The following is a 14,148-nucleotide window of genomic DNA, read 5'->3' as shown; positions in this document are numbered from 1 at the left end:
AATCAGGAGATACTCAGCTGTTTATCTTTTCTACAACATGAACTGAACGAGAAAGAACAGAAATAAAGTGAAGATGTGAAGAGATCGAATTAATATAAGAAACACTTTGAGAACTTCTTCAGTAAGAGAAGGAGAAAATACAGATACTGTATGGTAGTGTATTCTTCGGTACCATAGAGCAACACTGTTGTCCAAAAACAAGTAAATCAGACCCAAAGTGTTGCCCCGGGTGACGTTCCTTCTTGTAAACATGAGAGTTGTAGTTTATCTCAAGTTGAGCTCACATAAACAATCCTTCTAACTTAAACAAATGCATTTTTTTGACCTGTTTGAGTAAAGTTCTGTAAAATCTACATTGTTCGGCTGGTTCACTGTCTGAAATCATGAGCCTTTTAAATATAGAAACTACTTATAAAGTTTTTTTTTTTTTTTTTTAAAGATTTGTGTCTTTGAGAAGAACAAACAGGCTTAGAGCTGAGTGTCTGAGGCAGAGAAATACCAAGGTGCAGCGAGATGGACTAAATGAAGAACTGTTGGTTTTGGTCTCTTTATGAGATTTTTAACAGGAAGAAAAAGTCTGCTGACAGTCTCACAAGACATGTCACATATATAACCCTTTTTTTTAGCCTCTTTATGTTTGTGTCCAGTTCATTTTATGTCATACCGATTACTATCAAATCAGTCCATGTTCAACTTTAGCTCATAACTCGGTCTTTAGCCTTTTTTTTTTTTAACTTAAAATCAAACCTCTTTTTGCATTGTATCAAACATTAAGGGCAGAACAGAAGAAGTACACAAAGGCTGTTGTCGTTATAGGAAGTCAAAGCATTCAGATGAAATAAGTTCTGCTTTCAGGACTGCATTCGGTTGTGTATGACTTCTTTGTTTAACGCACGTTAGGAGGAACTTTGTATGTTATATTTAGGGCAGCACGGCGGTGCAGTGGTTAGCACTGTCACCTCAAAGCAAAAAGGTTCCGGTTCGAATCCGGTCCTGGGCCTTTCTGTGCGGAGTTTGCATGTTCTCCCTGTGCTTACGTGGGTTCTCTCCGGGTTCTCCGGCTTCCTCCCATCATCCAAAAACATGCACCTCAGGTCAGGTTACCTGGCGCCGCGCTAGTGGCAGCCTGTTGCAGCAGCTCCCCCCTGAAAGCCCCCCTTGCTGTAGTGAAGAAATTTCCCCTCGGGGATTAATAAAGTGTATAAAATCAAAAATCAAAAAATAAATAAATGTGTAAATACGCAGAAACACAGTGGACACATGCCGGAAAAACAATCGCACATGCTGGCAGAGCGAAACATCCAGCAGCAATAAAAGCAGTAAAAACCTAGGGAAGATACACACACACACACACACACACACAGAAAAATGACTGACATTAAGGTGCTCTGTAGTGACATCCATCAGCTTGCTGCAGGACTGGTGGAGCCTCTCGTAGATGATTGTGTCCGCTCCTTTACAGTAGAGCGAGAGCTTCCCCTCTGGATTCCGCACTAAACACACAAATACACAAACACATACAGTTCATGAGAACAAATTTTCATTTCATTTTCTGATCCCACAATAAAAAGGAACCTATAAGACCCGTTCTGTCCTACAGGTTCCCAACAATATATTCTCAGTGGACTATACGTACCTATCACGGACATCCTCTTACGGACATTGTTGAAATCCAGGATGGCCAGGAGCTCGTAGCTGCGCTGCTCTCCCATTTCCACGATGGAAATGCTGTCTGGTGTACGAGAGCGGAAAACAAATCCAAAGTTTCTGGCTGCGGTCACCAACGCTCCCTCGTCTGGGGACTGGGCCTGGTAGAAAAGCTCACCTGGAGGAGGAAAAGGTTGTTTGTTTGGTCAATGCAGTAACCCGAATCCTTCTCTACGTTCCAGTCGAGAAAAGCAACGACAATTATTCCTACAGATTTGGGTAACATTAATAATTTCCAACCAGCTCCTTCTTTTTTTGCAAAAAAATGCAAAAACTTTTTTGAAACTGTGGCTGGTAATTCCCAAACTTACACTTTTACTGGAGGGAGATCTACATTAATCTACTGAACACTGAATTGCTCTCACAGAAACGATCTCTCCTCACCTTCTGTCTTCTCCTCAGCCATGACAGTGTGGCAGAGGGCCAGCAGCCTGAAGAAGGAGTGGACCTCGGGGTTCTCCAGCTTCACCGTCTCCACCAGCGAGTGGTCGTGGAACCTGAAGCGGGGGTCAGCCAGCGGGTTGAAGGAAAAGTCCACCGTCTCTGTGTGCTGGAGAGACAAGAGTGAGGAGTTAAAATGGGAGGAAGAATGAAAAGAGACTGAGGGAAAGAAAGAAGGACATGTGGGAGGTGATGAGTCTGAAGAAATGTTCATAACAGAGGCGTGCAGTGGAGTTTGATGTTAAACTTTGCTAAAATAAAAATAATGTATATGAAGCTCTTTTAATTAATGAGCCCTCCAATTCACTAATTTGAATAGCAATCTGGTGAAATCAACGTGACCCTTGTAACATGATACCTACTAGTAACAAAGGTTGAATGAGAAACTATCTCTAGTTTAAATACCAGTGGTGCTGGAAGAATTCATGAATTTATAGAAGAATAGTGTTGTGATCAAACAGGAAAGCTGTAAACTATATATACAAACTCAAACACTCTCCTTACCAGAAAAATGGCAGCGTTGTCCAATAATTTTACACACTTGTATGTTTAACATCAGGAAGTGTGGAAAAGGTTTGGGTAGATGGATGAGACGATAATGATCCGGGCTTTAATGCCAGAAAACAGGATTTGTATCCTTTTTACTGCCAACTATTATCCCAAATGCTTTAATTTCCTACATTAGAACACATTTCATTGGTGTATCAAAGATTAAATATTAATCAGTCAGTCACAAGGGCAAATAACCTTCTTCAGCATTTCAATAAAATGACCTGAATTTCCATCAACAGTCCAACTCACCTCATTAATTTCTAGTCTTTGGCCGGTGTAGTCAAACACATCTCCTGCAGAGAAGAATAAAATGATTAATGAGACTGTGATACACATTAAGAACAATTACTGGGGGATGAAAATCACTGTAAAACTTTAGAAACACAGAGCTAACAGATAAATTGTGTGCACAACATTTGGAAGATGTCAAATTCTCCTTTGTTGCTTTGATAAGTGAAGAACCTGAGATGCCAATCTTTCCCATCTTTGGTATTTTTGAAAAACTGTGAGGAGCTGCTTGTCTCTTTCTGGCCGGGTCTCATAAATTCAGATCCACAGACTCAAATGGAAACCGTTGTTTATCTGTCACTTTACAAACAACGTCTACAATCTTACCGTAGGATTTTCCATTGATGGAGCACTTGTTGAAGGTCATGATGTTCTGGGTGAGTGTTCCCGTTTTGTCACTGAAGACATACTTGATTTGGCCGAGCTCCTCGTTCAGCGTGGTGGTGCGAGCCTCGGCAGGTGTGTCATTGCGAGGATGATACATCTTCCTGTCCCAGTCGATGTAGAAGCTGTTCCCCAGCCGGATGAATTCCACACTGCCAAATGATGGGATACACCAATTAGAATCGGGTTTTTTTTTTTAATACATTTTGTTGGCTTGACCTCATGTTGACTTTAAAGTCTAATTTTGTATCCAATGAAATGAATATTTATTTTACACGTTACCTAACATAGAGAGAGATGGGCACCACAGTGTTGAGGATGATGACGTACGACCAGAATGTGAGGAAGGCAGAAAATGTAGCATCGTTGCTATCGAGCCTCGGCAGGAAGACGGTGAAGTTGGAGCCCTTATTTACCTCCCAGAAGTAGTTTCCGATTGCCAGGATGGTGCACATGAAGGCCAGGAAACCAAAGATCTGCAGCGACAGCAAAAAGAGGCAACGTCTTGCTTTATTTGCTATTTAAAGTTGGAGGTAAATCAAAAATCAGAAGAAACACAAACATGTCAGAAGATAAAGCGTCCAAAATGAGTTGAGAAAAGAAACCCCCAACAACAAAAAATCAGTATCTTCTTTGAACACCCTCAAATCCAGTTACAGTTCTCTTAACATACTTATTTCAACAAGAAAACAACCACTGTACAGTTATTGAGATGAAAATCAAACTGCACTTCATTTTGAAGACTCCTGCGATTTTTAAAAGGACATAATTTGTGTCCCTGATGAAAATTCAATTAAATCACTGGCACTCTTTACTTTTGTTTTGCTACCGTGGTGCTCCTGCACTGCAGCTTCTAGCTGTGGGTTAAACTCTGAATGCAGGACTTTCATTTTCTTAGATAATGTGCAGATTTTCTGACTTTTTGGTTGGTTGGCAACCTTTCCTTCATCTGTTCTGTTGTTACTGCAGGTACTACAGAGATCGGATTATTCCAAGGAAACCATAACTGCTGCTGCTGAGAGCATCTAATGTATAATATCATGCATGAGCAGAACTGAAATTATTAATGAAACTGTTCCTTTTTTGTGGCGACCTGATTCAGCTGTAAGAACCGATTTCAGTGCCTCTATAGCAACATAAAGAAGTGATGACTTGAAAACGAGTAGTTTAACTAATCACACATCTAATTACAGTTCTGATATCAGCTAGAACAAAAGTACCGAGGACTCACACAGAGGACGAGGACATTCATCAGACGGTCTACACTGGTCCTCTTGAACGTGCTCTTCCCACAGTTTTGCATCAGTTTCGTCTCTGGACCTGAAAAACAGAAACACGTAGAACCTCGAGGTTTATGATTACTGCAGTAGTTCCCCATTGATATGTGTTCATGTCCATGAAACATCTCCCAGACCTCCAAACAGCACCAGTCCAAAGCACCAGTCTGTGTTCCTCAGGGTGCAGCCCCGCAGCAGGATTTTCTCGTTGTCCAGAGAATATTTCTGAGCGGCGTGAATCAGCGTTCCTGTGAAGCGGTCGAGACGGTTGTTGGGGGTCTCACAGTGTACTTCACCTTGAAGGAGGAAAAGACCCGGCAGGTTGGAGGTTGTGCTCAAAATCACAAAAGAACTACAGTATTAAAGCAGGTATTTATAGAATCTATTTGTAATTACAACATTTCTGCACGTATTGTGATGGCAGAGATTTTTGTTGATGGAAAAAGGAGACAAATTGAGTGGGAACTATGGCCTGTGTCAGTGCGTCTTTGTGCTCCTTAGCTGAGTCGTTGTCGTGTTCCTGGATTGGATTTTGAAATGGTTATAAGACCACTAGGAATGAACGAAGTCACAGAGATTCAAATTCTACACAAATGGTCTTTTGATGAATTTATGTTAAATCAAGGTACCAATACGTGGTTCTGAAAAAGAGTCAGTAAACAGCTTTGATATAAAAGCTAGTGAAATAAACGGGAAAGGTAAATGCTAACATAACTTGTGGGGCTAATGCACACAAAACTGCAGTGAGGTGTGTGTGATCGACCACATAAGACGTCACAATAACTGATAAGAAAATCAGCAGCACAGACTTCATGAATCATTGAATGCCTGTTTAGTTTTACAGTTACTTATTTGTATCGTTATTAATTTTTTTACACCATATTTTTCTAAGTAACGATGTCAGAAGCCACTGGAGATGCACAAGTCAGTAAATTCTTCCAGTCCTGGATAAATGGGGAGTTGCGTTAGGAAGGGAATTCATCATAAAACCTGAACCACATGCACGGATCATAAATCCGATTTCCATACCGGATCAATCCAGCCCTACGTTACTTTCGGCCGCCACCGACACTATTGGACAGCAGGCTGGAGCTGAAACTATGCTACTGCTGAGCGAAGGAGAAGGAGAGAAGAAAGGATGTCCGCAGGCAGCGGCAGAGAAGGAAGGTCAAAGTGTGAAGGTGAGAGTTGAAACTTTTAATGTTGACCGGTACAAGTCGAGAGCTGCGATGGAGAAAAGGAAGCTTTGGAGGTGAGTTCAAACTATTCTACCACAGTGGGAATGAGAGAAGAAATGAGGTGCAGGTGCAGGTGGAGATTGAGGTGGAGTTGGAGGTGGAGGTGGAGGTGGAGGTGCAGGTGGAGGTGGAGGTGCAGATGCAGGTGGAGGTGGAGGTGCAGATGCAGGTGGAGGTGGCAGAGTTTAAAATGTTGCGATTTTCACTGAGAGTGACGACGATAGAAGATTATGAATACGTGTATTTGAGAACAAAGTGAGAGGAAAGATTGAGATGTTTGGACTTGTATCAGGACAAGGATGCTGAAGAAGGAGCTAAAAGGCAAGAGAACATAAGAAAGACCAAAGAAGAGGTTTATGGATGTGGTGAGAGCGGAGAGCTGGTGTGACAGAGGAGGACGTGGAGGACAGGAAAATAATGAAACACCCCGACAGGAACGGGCCAAAGCAGAAGAAACTACGTTGACAGAAAGCCATTTGTTTTAGTATTAAAATACTTATCTTCGCCTGTCTGAGAATATTGTCCAGTTCATGTGGGACTTTGACTCTTGTTTTTCATCATTTGATTTTTGTTTTTACTTTTATCATCATATCTAACTGAAGAAAGATGTCATTGCTAATTAATTACTGTAAATGCAGTACATTTAATCACTACTTTTTACAAGATGGTTTTTGGTTGCGTTCTTCTGTAAACTTCACGTCAAGGCTGTGAAGCTTCTCAGGAATCGTGGATTTTGTGTGTATTGTAATTAAACACTGTTGGCTGTCCTGCAGTCTTTTACCATTAAAGTCTGCAAGCTTTTCAATATCATCTCCCAGGTCTCCTGTCACCGGCAGAGCCTGTCTCACCTTCAGGTTCGTCTCTCTGAGGAGGGGAGACGGGAAAATAAGGAAGTCGACATGGTGCAGACAAAACAAGGAGGAGGAAGGAAAAAGTGACGGGGTCGAGGAGGAGGAGGAGGAGCAAGAAGAGGAGGAGGAGGGGAGGGAGGGGTGAGAAATGGGCAAAGAAAAGATGATGACAAAAAGAAGAAGTAAAATGGACGATGAAGGTGTACAAAAACGAGAAAACATTATGAATACCTGTTACTGTATTATTTGTATAACAAATAAGCTAACAGGTTGTATTTTAAACACATGAAACAGACGAACCCGTCCAGCTCTGCTGTCTCAATGTACACAAGGTTGAGTGGTTCACTGCTGGAGAGCAACAAGAGATCCGCCTGAAATTACACAAGGATTTAACATCAGTTTTCGTATTCTTCATACTACTGGAGCTGTGCTCTGTTCTGTATGGTGCAGTGCCCAGAATATCTGTGATCAATAACAGAGGCAAAAGCAGGGATTTAGAGATTTGCTCCATCTAGCAAAGTTTCAGAATCCTTGAAGGAATTTATTGTAATTTAACATCAGTTATAAACAACAACTACAACAACAACAACAACAAAGAACAGTTGCCCATACACAAAGTTTAAGATCCAGGCCTATTTGAAATACAAAATCGGTGCTTCCTTTACTTTGCACACACATACTCAACATTTTTGGAGAATTATGTGGAAAAATAGAGGTTGGAAAAGGGTTGGACGATATGCTAAAATTTTCCAAACATTCATCGTCAACCACCTGCTAATTAGCCGGGGGGTCACCTGACCGGTCACATGTCATTAAAGAGGTCATCGAGAAAAAGAACATAAAATCACCTGTTTGGGATCATTTTGCTTTGAACTAGGTAGAACTGGCAAGCGAAGAACCTAAATGAAGCAATTTTTCTTTGCCGTTAAATCTTTTTTTTTAACGCTGACAATTTGCAGATCCACCCTCCTGCTGAGCACGCTGCACTAACGCAGAGAGAAGCAGCGGCCTCAACCGCCACAGCGATAGCTTCGCTTCACCAGCCTGGTGCTTTGCCAAAACCAAAGATCTCAAAGGACGCCTCGAAGGACGCCTCCACTCGCATTCTCCAAATGAATGAACAGGTTGGGATACTATAACGTGCTTCAAAGGACTCGAGTCTTGCCAGTTCTTTGAGAGGCATGTCATTAAATTTGCACAGTAAATAGACAAAAATCACCTGAAACATCACCACAAACGTAAAGAAAATAGCTGCCGGTGCACTTTGCCAATAATTGATGTATTCATCCAAAGGCTCAACCCTACTGTCAGCCCACTGAAACTAAAGCAATAGATCAAGATGAAGTACAAAAGGATGATAAAATGAAATACAATGAAAACAAGTACATGTGAAATGTGTTGAGGAATGGAGAAGAAAATGGAACAAGAATAAGTTTGTATTTTTAACGAGTTACTCACGGTGACAAACTGGTTGTTTTCCAGCTTGATGATGTCTCCTACCTGGACGTCCATCCATTTCTCACTCCGTAGCCTGATAACAGGAAACAGGCTGGTAAGTGCATGTTTTGGATGGTGTGTGTGTGTGTGTGTGTGTGTGTGTGTGTGTGTGTGTGTGTGTGTGTGTGTGTGTGTGTGTGTGTGTGTGTGTGTGTGTGTGTGTGTGTAATCTGGTGTAAATGTCCTGTAGAGTTAAAGGTATTGTTTCCCCTTTTTCTTTGAGGACTGTCAGGAAAAGAAAATGTCTGAGGGACTATAAATAAGCCATGAACACCAAGGTCATCCTAATATTACTCCCTTTCTTCCACAGCGTGTTCCTGCCAGTTTCCTGTATTATCTCTCCATGTGTATGTTTGCCAATAATAGCAAAAGCTTTTAAGACTTGGCTGGAATGCATGTTTTTGATGCTGTTCAGGGTTTTACGTTACATGTCTCAGTAACAGCTGATGTTTGCTCTGTTTGATACGGAGACGTTAACGTAAATATCTCCAAACTAGATTTTAGGTTAAAACATAAACAAACAAAACATAAAATATATGTAATCAAATCCAAAACTGACATGTTTAATGAAGCATTTTTCCAACAGAATTATAAACTGTATGGAAATGTGCGGACAGGTTTACAGCCATTAAACCTTCACTTCGGGAAATAACGTATAATGTTTCATTCTTCTGTTTATAGACGAGCCCATTGGATATTGTTGACCCTTTTTTTATAAATATTTTTACAGTCAATTCCTGTATTTTCTTTGTGTGCTGTATGTCACTCTCTCCCAAGCAGCCACAGGAAGCACCTGCAGGACGGTGGGCAGCACTTGTTTTTCATCCTGTTTACCTGACAGCTGCTGTTTCAAACATGTAAGGTATGCTCGGTTTGTACAAAGAATTCAATGTACAAATGGGCTCGATTCTATCTTTAGAGCTGCAACAAATACTGAGACTTTAAGTGTGTTTCAGGCCTTCTTCGTATTAAAGGTAACGGGCAGCCAAGAGGCTTCCCTGAGGAACACCCATCTGTCACGAAAAGTTAAACGACCCTGATGGTGCCTCTACAAATACACAAAAAGACAGAATGCAGCGACCTGAAACTTTGAATATGAGCAGAGGTGTATTTCCCATAATTCACAGCATGTGAAAAAACTTCTATTAACACCCACAAACTTACTTTCTATCAATAAGGACTTGCACTTTTCGGTTGTTGACTTGATTGTCGCTCCTGTGGCGATTCTAAAAGACACAAACACAACAACAGCACTGAGTCATTGGAGCTCACAGGGAACTGATTCATTTATTTGTTTTTTAACCAATTCCCATCAAATGTTTCTGTCATCGACTGACAGATTGTCTTACAACTTCTCATAGAGTGTGGGAGAACATATGTGTGATGTCACTGTAAAAAATAGACCCTCTAACTGTAAATAACTCTCCATGAAGATGATGTCTCCTCTGTCTCTTCTCTTTTGTCTGGTTTCAGATCACAATCTATTTCTGTGTGAAACAGAGAGGCGACTTACTGAGGCAATTATAACCAACCGGTGATTCCTCCCTTTCAAACTAAAAAAAAAAAAATCATTTCTGAGCCAATTTTAAACGTAGTTTATCGACCCCAATTGACACATTTGTCGCTTTATCCTCACAGTTACTTCTTTTTAATCATTAATATTGGACTAAGGTCAGATATTACAAAGAGTGAGTAACAGAACTGAGCAAATGTGCAAGAAAAATGGAAGAAATACAATAAAAGAAAGGTCATGTTGAATACGATTTAACCTTCTTCCTTCTTCCTGGCATGCTAAAATCAAACCAAGCGTGAACCCGGTGACCTCACCTCAACAGATGTTGACCGGCTGTGATGTTTGTTCAGAATCATTGCTGATTAACAAAAAGACTCCTTTCCTCCCCCCTGAGCTGATGTCTAACCCATTACATTAGTTATTTCCTCTTGGTAGTTTGCCATTTACTGGCTGTCATTCACACATACTGTACTTACACGATTGTCTGGTTCACTTTTCAATGAAAGGTCATTTTCCTTACACTGTTTTAGAGACACATTTTGTTCTGTTCTGGTTCTCATTCAGCGATGAGTGAAAAAGAAAACAGTTTTGTCCACAAACATAAAAATGTACTTCCTGATAAACTTGCATCAACTGCGTTATAGATGTGAACCTGAAGGAGGGGAAGCTGTGTTATTTATTACACAGTCTTAACTCCCAGATTACATCATTTTAGCACAACTGAATCATTCAGTTGAGCAACACTTTTACTGACAAGGAACAAATTCCTTGACTCAAAAACTGAATTTAGTATCTGACAGCTAACTTATCCATTTTAGGTTTCTAATGAAATAGTGAACATGAGGCAGCAGCCGAAGGTTAGCTGATGATGAAACGCGGTTGATCAAATGTTAAACTGAGAGCGTCACAACAGGAACCTTGATGTGAAAGACGAGCAAACTCACACTCAGTTAAGTGACAAAGTGCATACTCACAAGGGATATCACGTGGTTGTGGTGGGTGAAGTTCTAATTAAGTGACTGCTGATGTAGAAAAAGAGTTTTTCCCACAGTCAGAGAATAAATGGTGATTGTCAATGGTGAGATCACACAAATGAGTTGTTTTAATATTCAGCGAGGATGATATTTTGAACTATAAGTACCATCAAGATTACTGACTTTGTATTTATTTGAAATGCCACCTTGATCACTTGGTAAATATGTTGGTAGATATGATGAACCAACGCAGTTACATGTCACTCAAACAAATTAACAAATTAAAGACACTTTACTAAATCGCAAACATGAACACTGCAGAACGCAGATACTGGCAATAATATATGAATAATGTGATCCGAATGCTGAAACAAACAACAACAAAAAAACATATATTTTAACTCAATTTCCAACATCATTGTGACTTCAGAAAGTTAGTCCCAAACCACGGTAACAACAAGCATGTCCCAGAAGTGTCTCAGAAGTGTTGATCAATTATTTTTAGTGTCCTTTGAGAAACAGTTTGAAATTAATTTCTGTTGCAGTCTGGTTATTTGCACTGTTTCTGTATTTTGTTGTGTTTTCTCACTTCGCAGCCAATTTTTCATTGTGCAAAGGTGTTGTCAAGTTGTTTAATTATTTGTCTTGTGTATTTGTATATGTTAACATACCATATATACCATACATAAATACCATATGATTGTACCAAAAAAAAAAAATTAGTAAAGCCTTTTTTGATCTTCTGCTTCGGAAACTAACCCTACTTAGTTTAGAAATACACAGACAGTTCATGAAGAGATCAGTCAATTTTACGTTAAGGTCATAGTTCGCAAACTCAGAAGCTTCTCTTTTTATAAACCTCCCTAAATGTTACAATTCTTTTACTGTGACACAACATTTTGGGAACAAAACATTTTAGGTCAGCCAACCAAACAACACGGCTATTTTTTTTTTTTTTTTATCAATGCATTATGTACTTCGCCTCTTAGGGGCCAGTATGCAGCTTACACATGCTTTGAAGAGTAAATCAACATATGTTTCATGTATAGATGTCACATGCGTAAATCAACTGGAAAGTGAAATGTGTATGATGCAGACCTACAATAAATTCAGATGCAAAACTAAAACTGTTAAGATTTTCTATTGATAAAATCAACAAAACAGAACATGATTTGGTCTTGGTAGAGGTGTTGGTTTCTCTAAGAGATTTCTACATTGTTTAAAATGAAAATTAAGCAAAACACATTTCTGAATGTGCTTACAATATCGTCAGTTGCATCTTTGGCAGCGGTGACTGACAGCACGAGGACCAGAGGCACGACGGTGGTGAACCAGGACAGAGAGGAGATCTCAGGAATCACCTGAAGAACACAAACAAAAAAGTTGTCTTTAGTTTTACTTCAGTTTATCTGCGCATGCAATAACAAGTTAAAAACTGAAATAGCCGAAGAAATCCAAATTGTTGAAATGAAACACAAACATTTGAACCTTCAGCCAAAATATGAAATGAGGCCAATTAAAGAAACAATTATATTTCTTGTTGACTCACCTAGAAGAACACATGATGCACACAAGAGAAGGATTTGACATTTAGTTGAAATACAGTAGGTGTATCTTCAAAGAAATACTGTAAAACAGTGTGTGTGTGTGTGTGTGTGTGTGTGTGTGTGTGTGTGTGTGTGTGTGTGTGTGTGTGTGTGTGTGTGTGTGTGTGTGTGTGTGTGTGTGTGTGTGTGTGTGTGAAAGAGAGGAGTGTGTGCATTACGTTATGTTGAAAAGAGCTTTTAACTGAACATATATATACATTTCCTCTTTTATAAAAGATGCAGTGCTCCAGTTGCTCTGTTTCTATCAGCAGAGGGACCGTTGTAGACGACCTCTGTGGTGCAACATGACTGTTTTGCAGACGATGAGGCAATTTCCTGTACTGGATATTACACTTCCTCAATACTCATTGCACTCTGTTCATCCATATCCGGCTCGTTTAACACACCGTTTCAGTGTTGCTCAGTGTGGGCGTGTTGTGTTGGATTGCATGTCTGCATGAGTGACAGTGATTCTGACAAAAAAAATAATCTCAAGGGGGTCATTTGAGGAAAAGTTTGATTAGAGCTTGATGGAAAACATTTTCCTTACACCTACTATTCCAACAGACATATTTAAGCCTAACTTAAAACTAAACACAACTTTTAATGAACAAAATTCAGGTCAGGACCAAGTGCATGTCTCGATCATTTTTTTGAGGGGTCCAGATGTGGCTGTCAATCTAGCAGCTGCTTTGGTGTTTACTTTTTATTTCTATTTAGTTATACTGGCACTCTAGATAATGTTACAAGAACAGCCGCCAACAGAGATTTCATAGGCACAAGCTAACATTTAGCAAAACTAAGCTACTGTACTGGCAGTCTATCTGAAATCATATTTACCATTCGATAATTCACACAAAGAATTACACAAAAAATATCTTTGAAAATTGAGATTTAAATTTGAATTTTGAAAAAAATAAATGATTGTCTACAACAGCTAAATGTCGCCAACAGAGTACATCACACTGCAGACCTTTCTCACAGCAGACATATTGACTTGCCTTTGTAGGGAAACCTCAGTGTACTAATGATGGCTTCCATCCGCTCAGGGAAAGAGCTGCTTTTGTGCATGTTGACTGCATCCATTGACTGCAGCCTATATAAACATGAATGTGGCTTCTGGGTCAGAAAAATACAGCCAATGCGGAAGTGCCATAAATTGCAATACCACCGAGAGCCACAAGGGAAAGCCACCAAAAAGCCTCCGGCTCCATAGACTGCCATTCAACTTCTCTCGTGAAATAATGAGTCAATACATTTATTCCACAAGTTCTTATGGTGTTGTTAGCTAAAGTTTCTCCTTCTCATTAGCTCTCTAGCAGTCCGTTCAAAAATAATCTCATCATTAATTAGAAAATAGGCCTCACAAATACAAGTTTTTGCGCCATGTCTGTTTGATTGACAGGCTTGTGGTGCAGTCAGGTTTCTTGTATTGGTGGGCGAGATGTAATGTCGTTGAGTTTCCAATAAGATTGAGTCAAATCCACCGCTCACTTCCACCCAGCTTTGCCCAAATATGGTCACTTCTGGCTCCGACGTAAGAAGATTACCAAAATCTAAATCCAAGTATTAAAACATACAACATTACAGTTTGAGATGTTGATTTATTTTGCTGTAGAGATGTTTTCTTAAATTGTTATTTCTTATGAAAAGGTGTTTTAGGCTGCAGAACATTTTTGTGGGGCTTCTGGGATAAATTAGGAGCAAAGGTGGAGTCTGGAGTTGAAATCCTTGTCTGCCATAACAACGTTCCCCGTGTATCTCTAAATCTGTCAAACATTCAGCATGTCTTCAACCAACCGGAGAGAAACAAGTTTAATGTGCACTATATTATTTGGGA

General features: G+C 39.9%; 1 protein-coding gene across 1 annotated transcript in view; it reads right to left on the bottom strand.

Annotated features, from left to right (window-relative positions):
- LOC138625216 (phospholipid-transporting ATPase ID-like) overlaps nt 1–14,148 on the bottom strand; it is a 44,250-nt gene that overhangs the window by 9,331 nt on the left and 20,771 nt on the right. The window contains exons 5-17 of the mRNA XM_069705989.1: nt 11,985–12,083; nt 9,400–9,461; nt 8,197–8,269; nt 7,039–7,109; nt 6,669–6,751; nt 4,787–4,945; nt 4,604–4,692; nt 3,655–3,848; nt 3,316–3,524; nt 2,950–2,993; nt 2,092–2,257; nt 1,637–1,825; nt 1,378–1,493 (exon numbers count right to left, since the gene is read on the bottom strand). Of these exons, the coding sequence (XP_069562090.1) occupies nt 1,378–1,493; nt 1,637–1,825; nt 2,092–2,257; nt 2,950–2,993; nt 3,316–3,524; nt 3,655–3,848; nt 4,604–4,692; nt 4,787–4,945; nt 6,669–6,751; nt 7,039–7,109; nt 8,197–8,269; nt 9,400–9,461; nt 11,985–12,083 (1,554 nt within the window). The remainder of the gene's footprint in view (nt 1–1,377; nt 1,494–1,636; nt 1,826–2,091; nt 2,258–2,949; nt 2,994–3,315; nt 3,525–3,654; nt 3,849–4,603; nt 4,693–4,786; nt 4,946–6,668; nt 6,752–7,038; nt 7,110–8,196; nt 8,270–9,399; nt 9,462–11,984; nt 12,084–14,148) is intronic.

This window comes from Brachyistius frenatus, unplaced genomic scaffold, assembly GCF_029030835.1.
Source record: "Brachyistius frenatus isolate BFR_SWC_R1_liver_20210118 unplaced genomic scaffold, ASM2903083v1 Contig_60, whole genome shotgun sequence".
Classification (NCBI taxonomy): domain Eukaryota; kingdom Metazoa; phylum Chordata; class Actinopteri; family Embiotocidae; genus Brachyistius; species Brachyistius frenatus.
The sequence above is the reverse complement of the archived record's forward strand: the minus strand, read 5'-3'. Positions and strand labels throughout refer to the sequence as shown.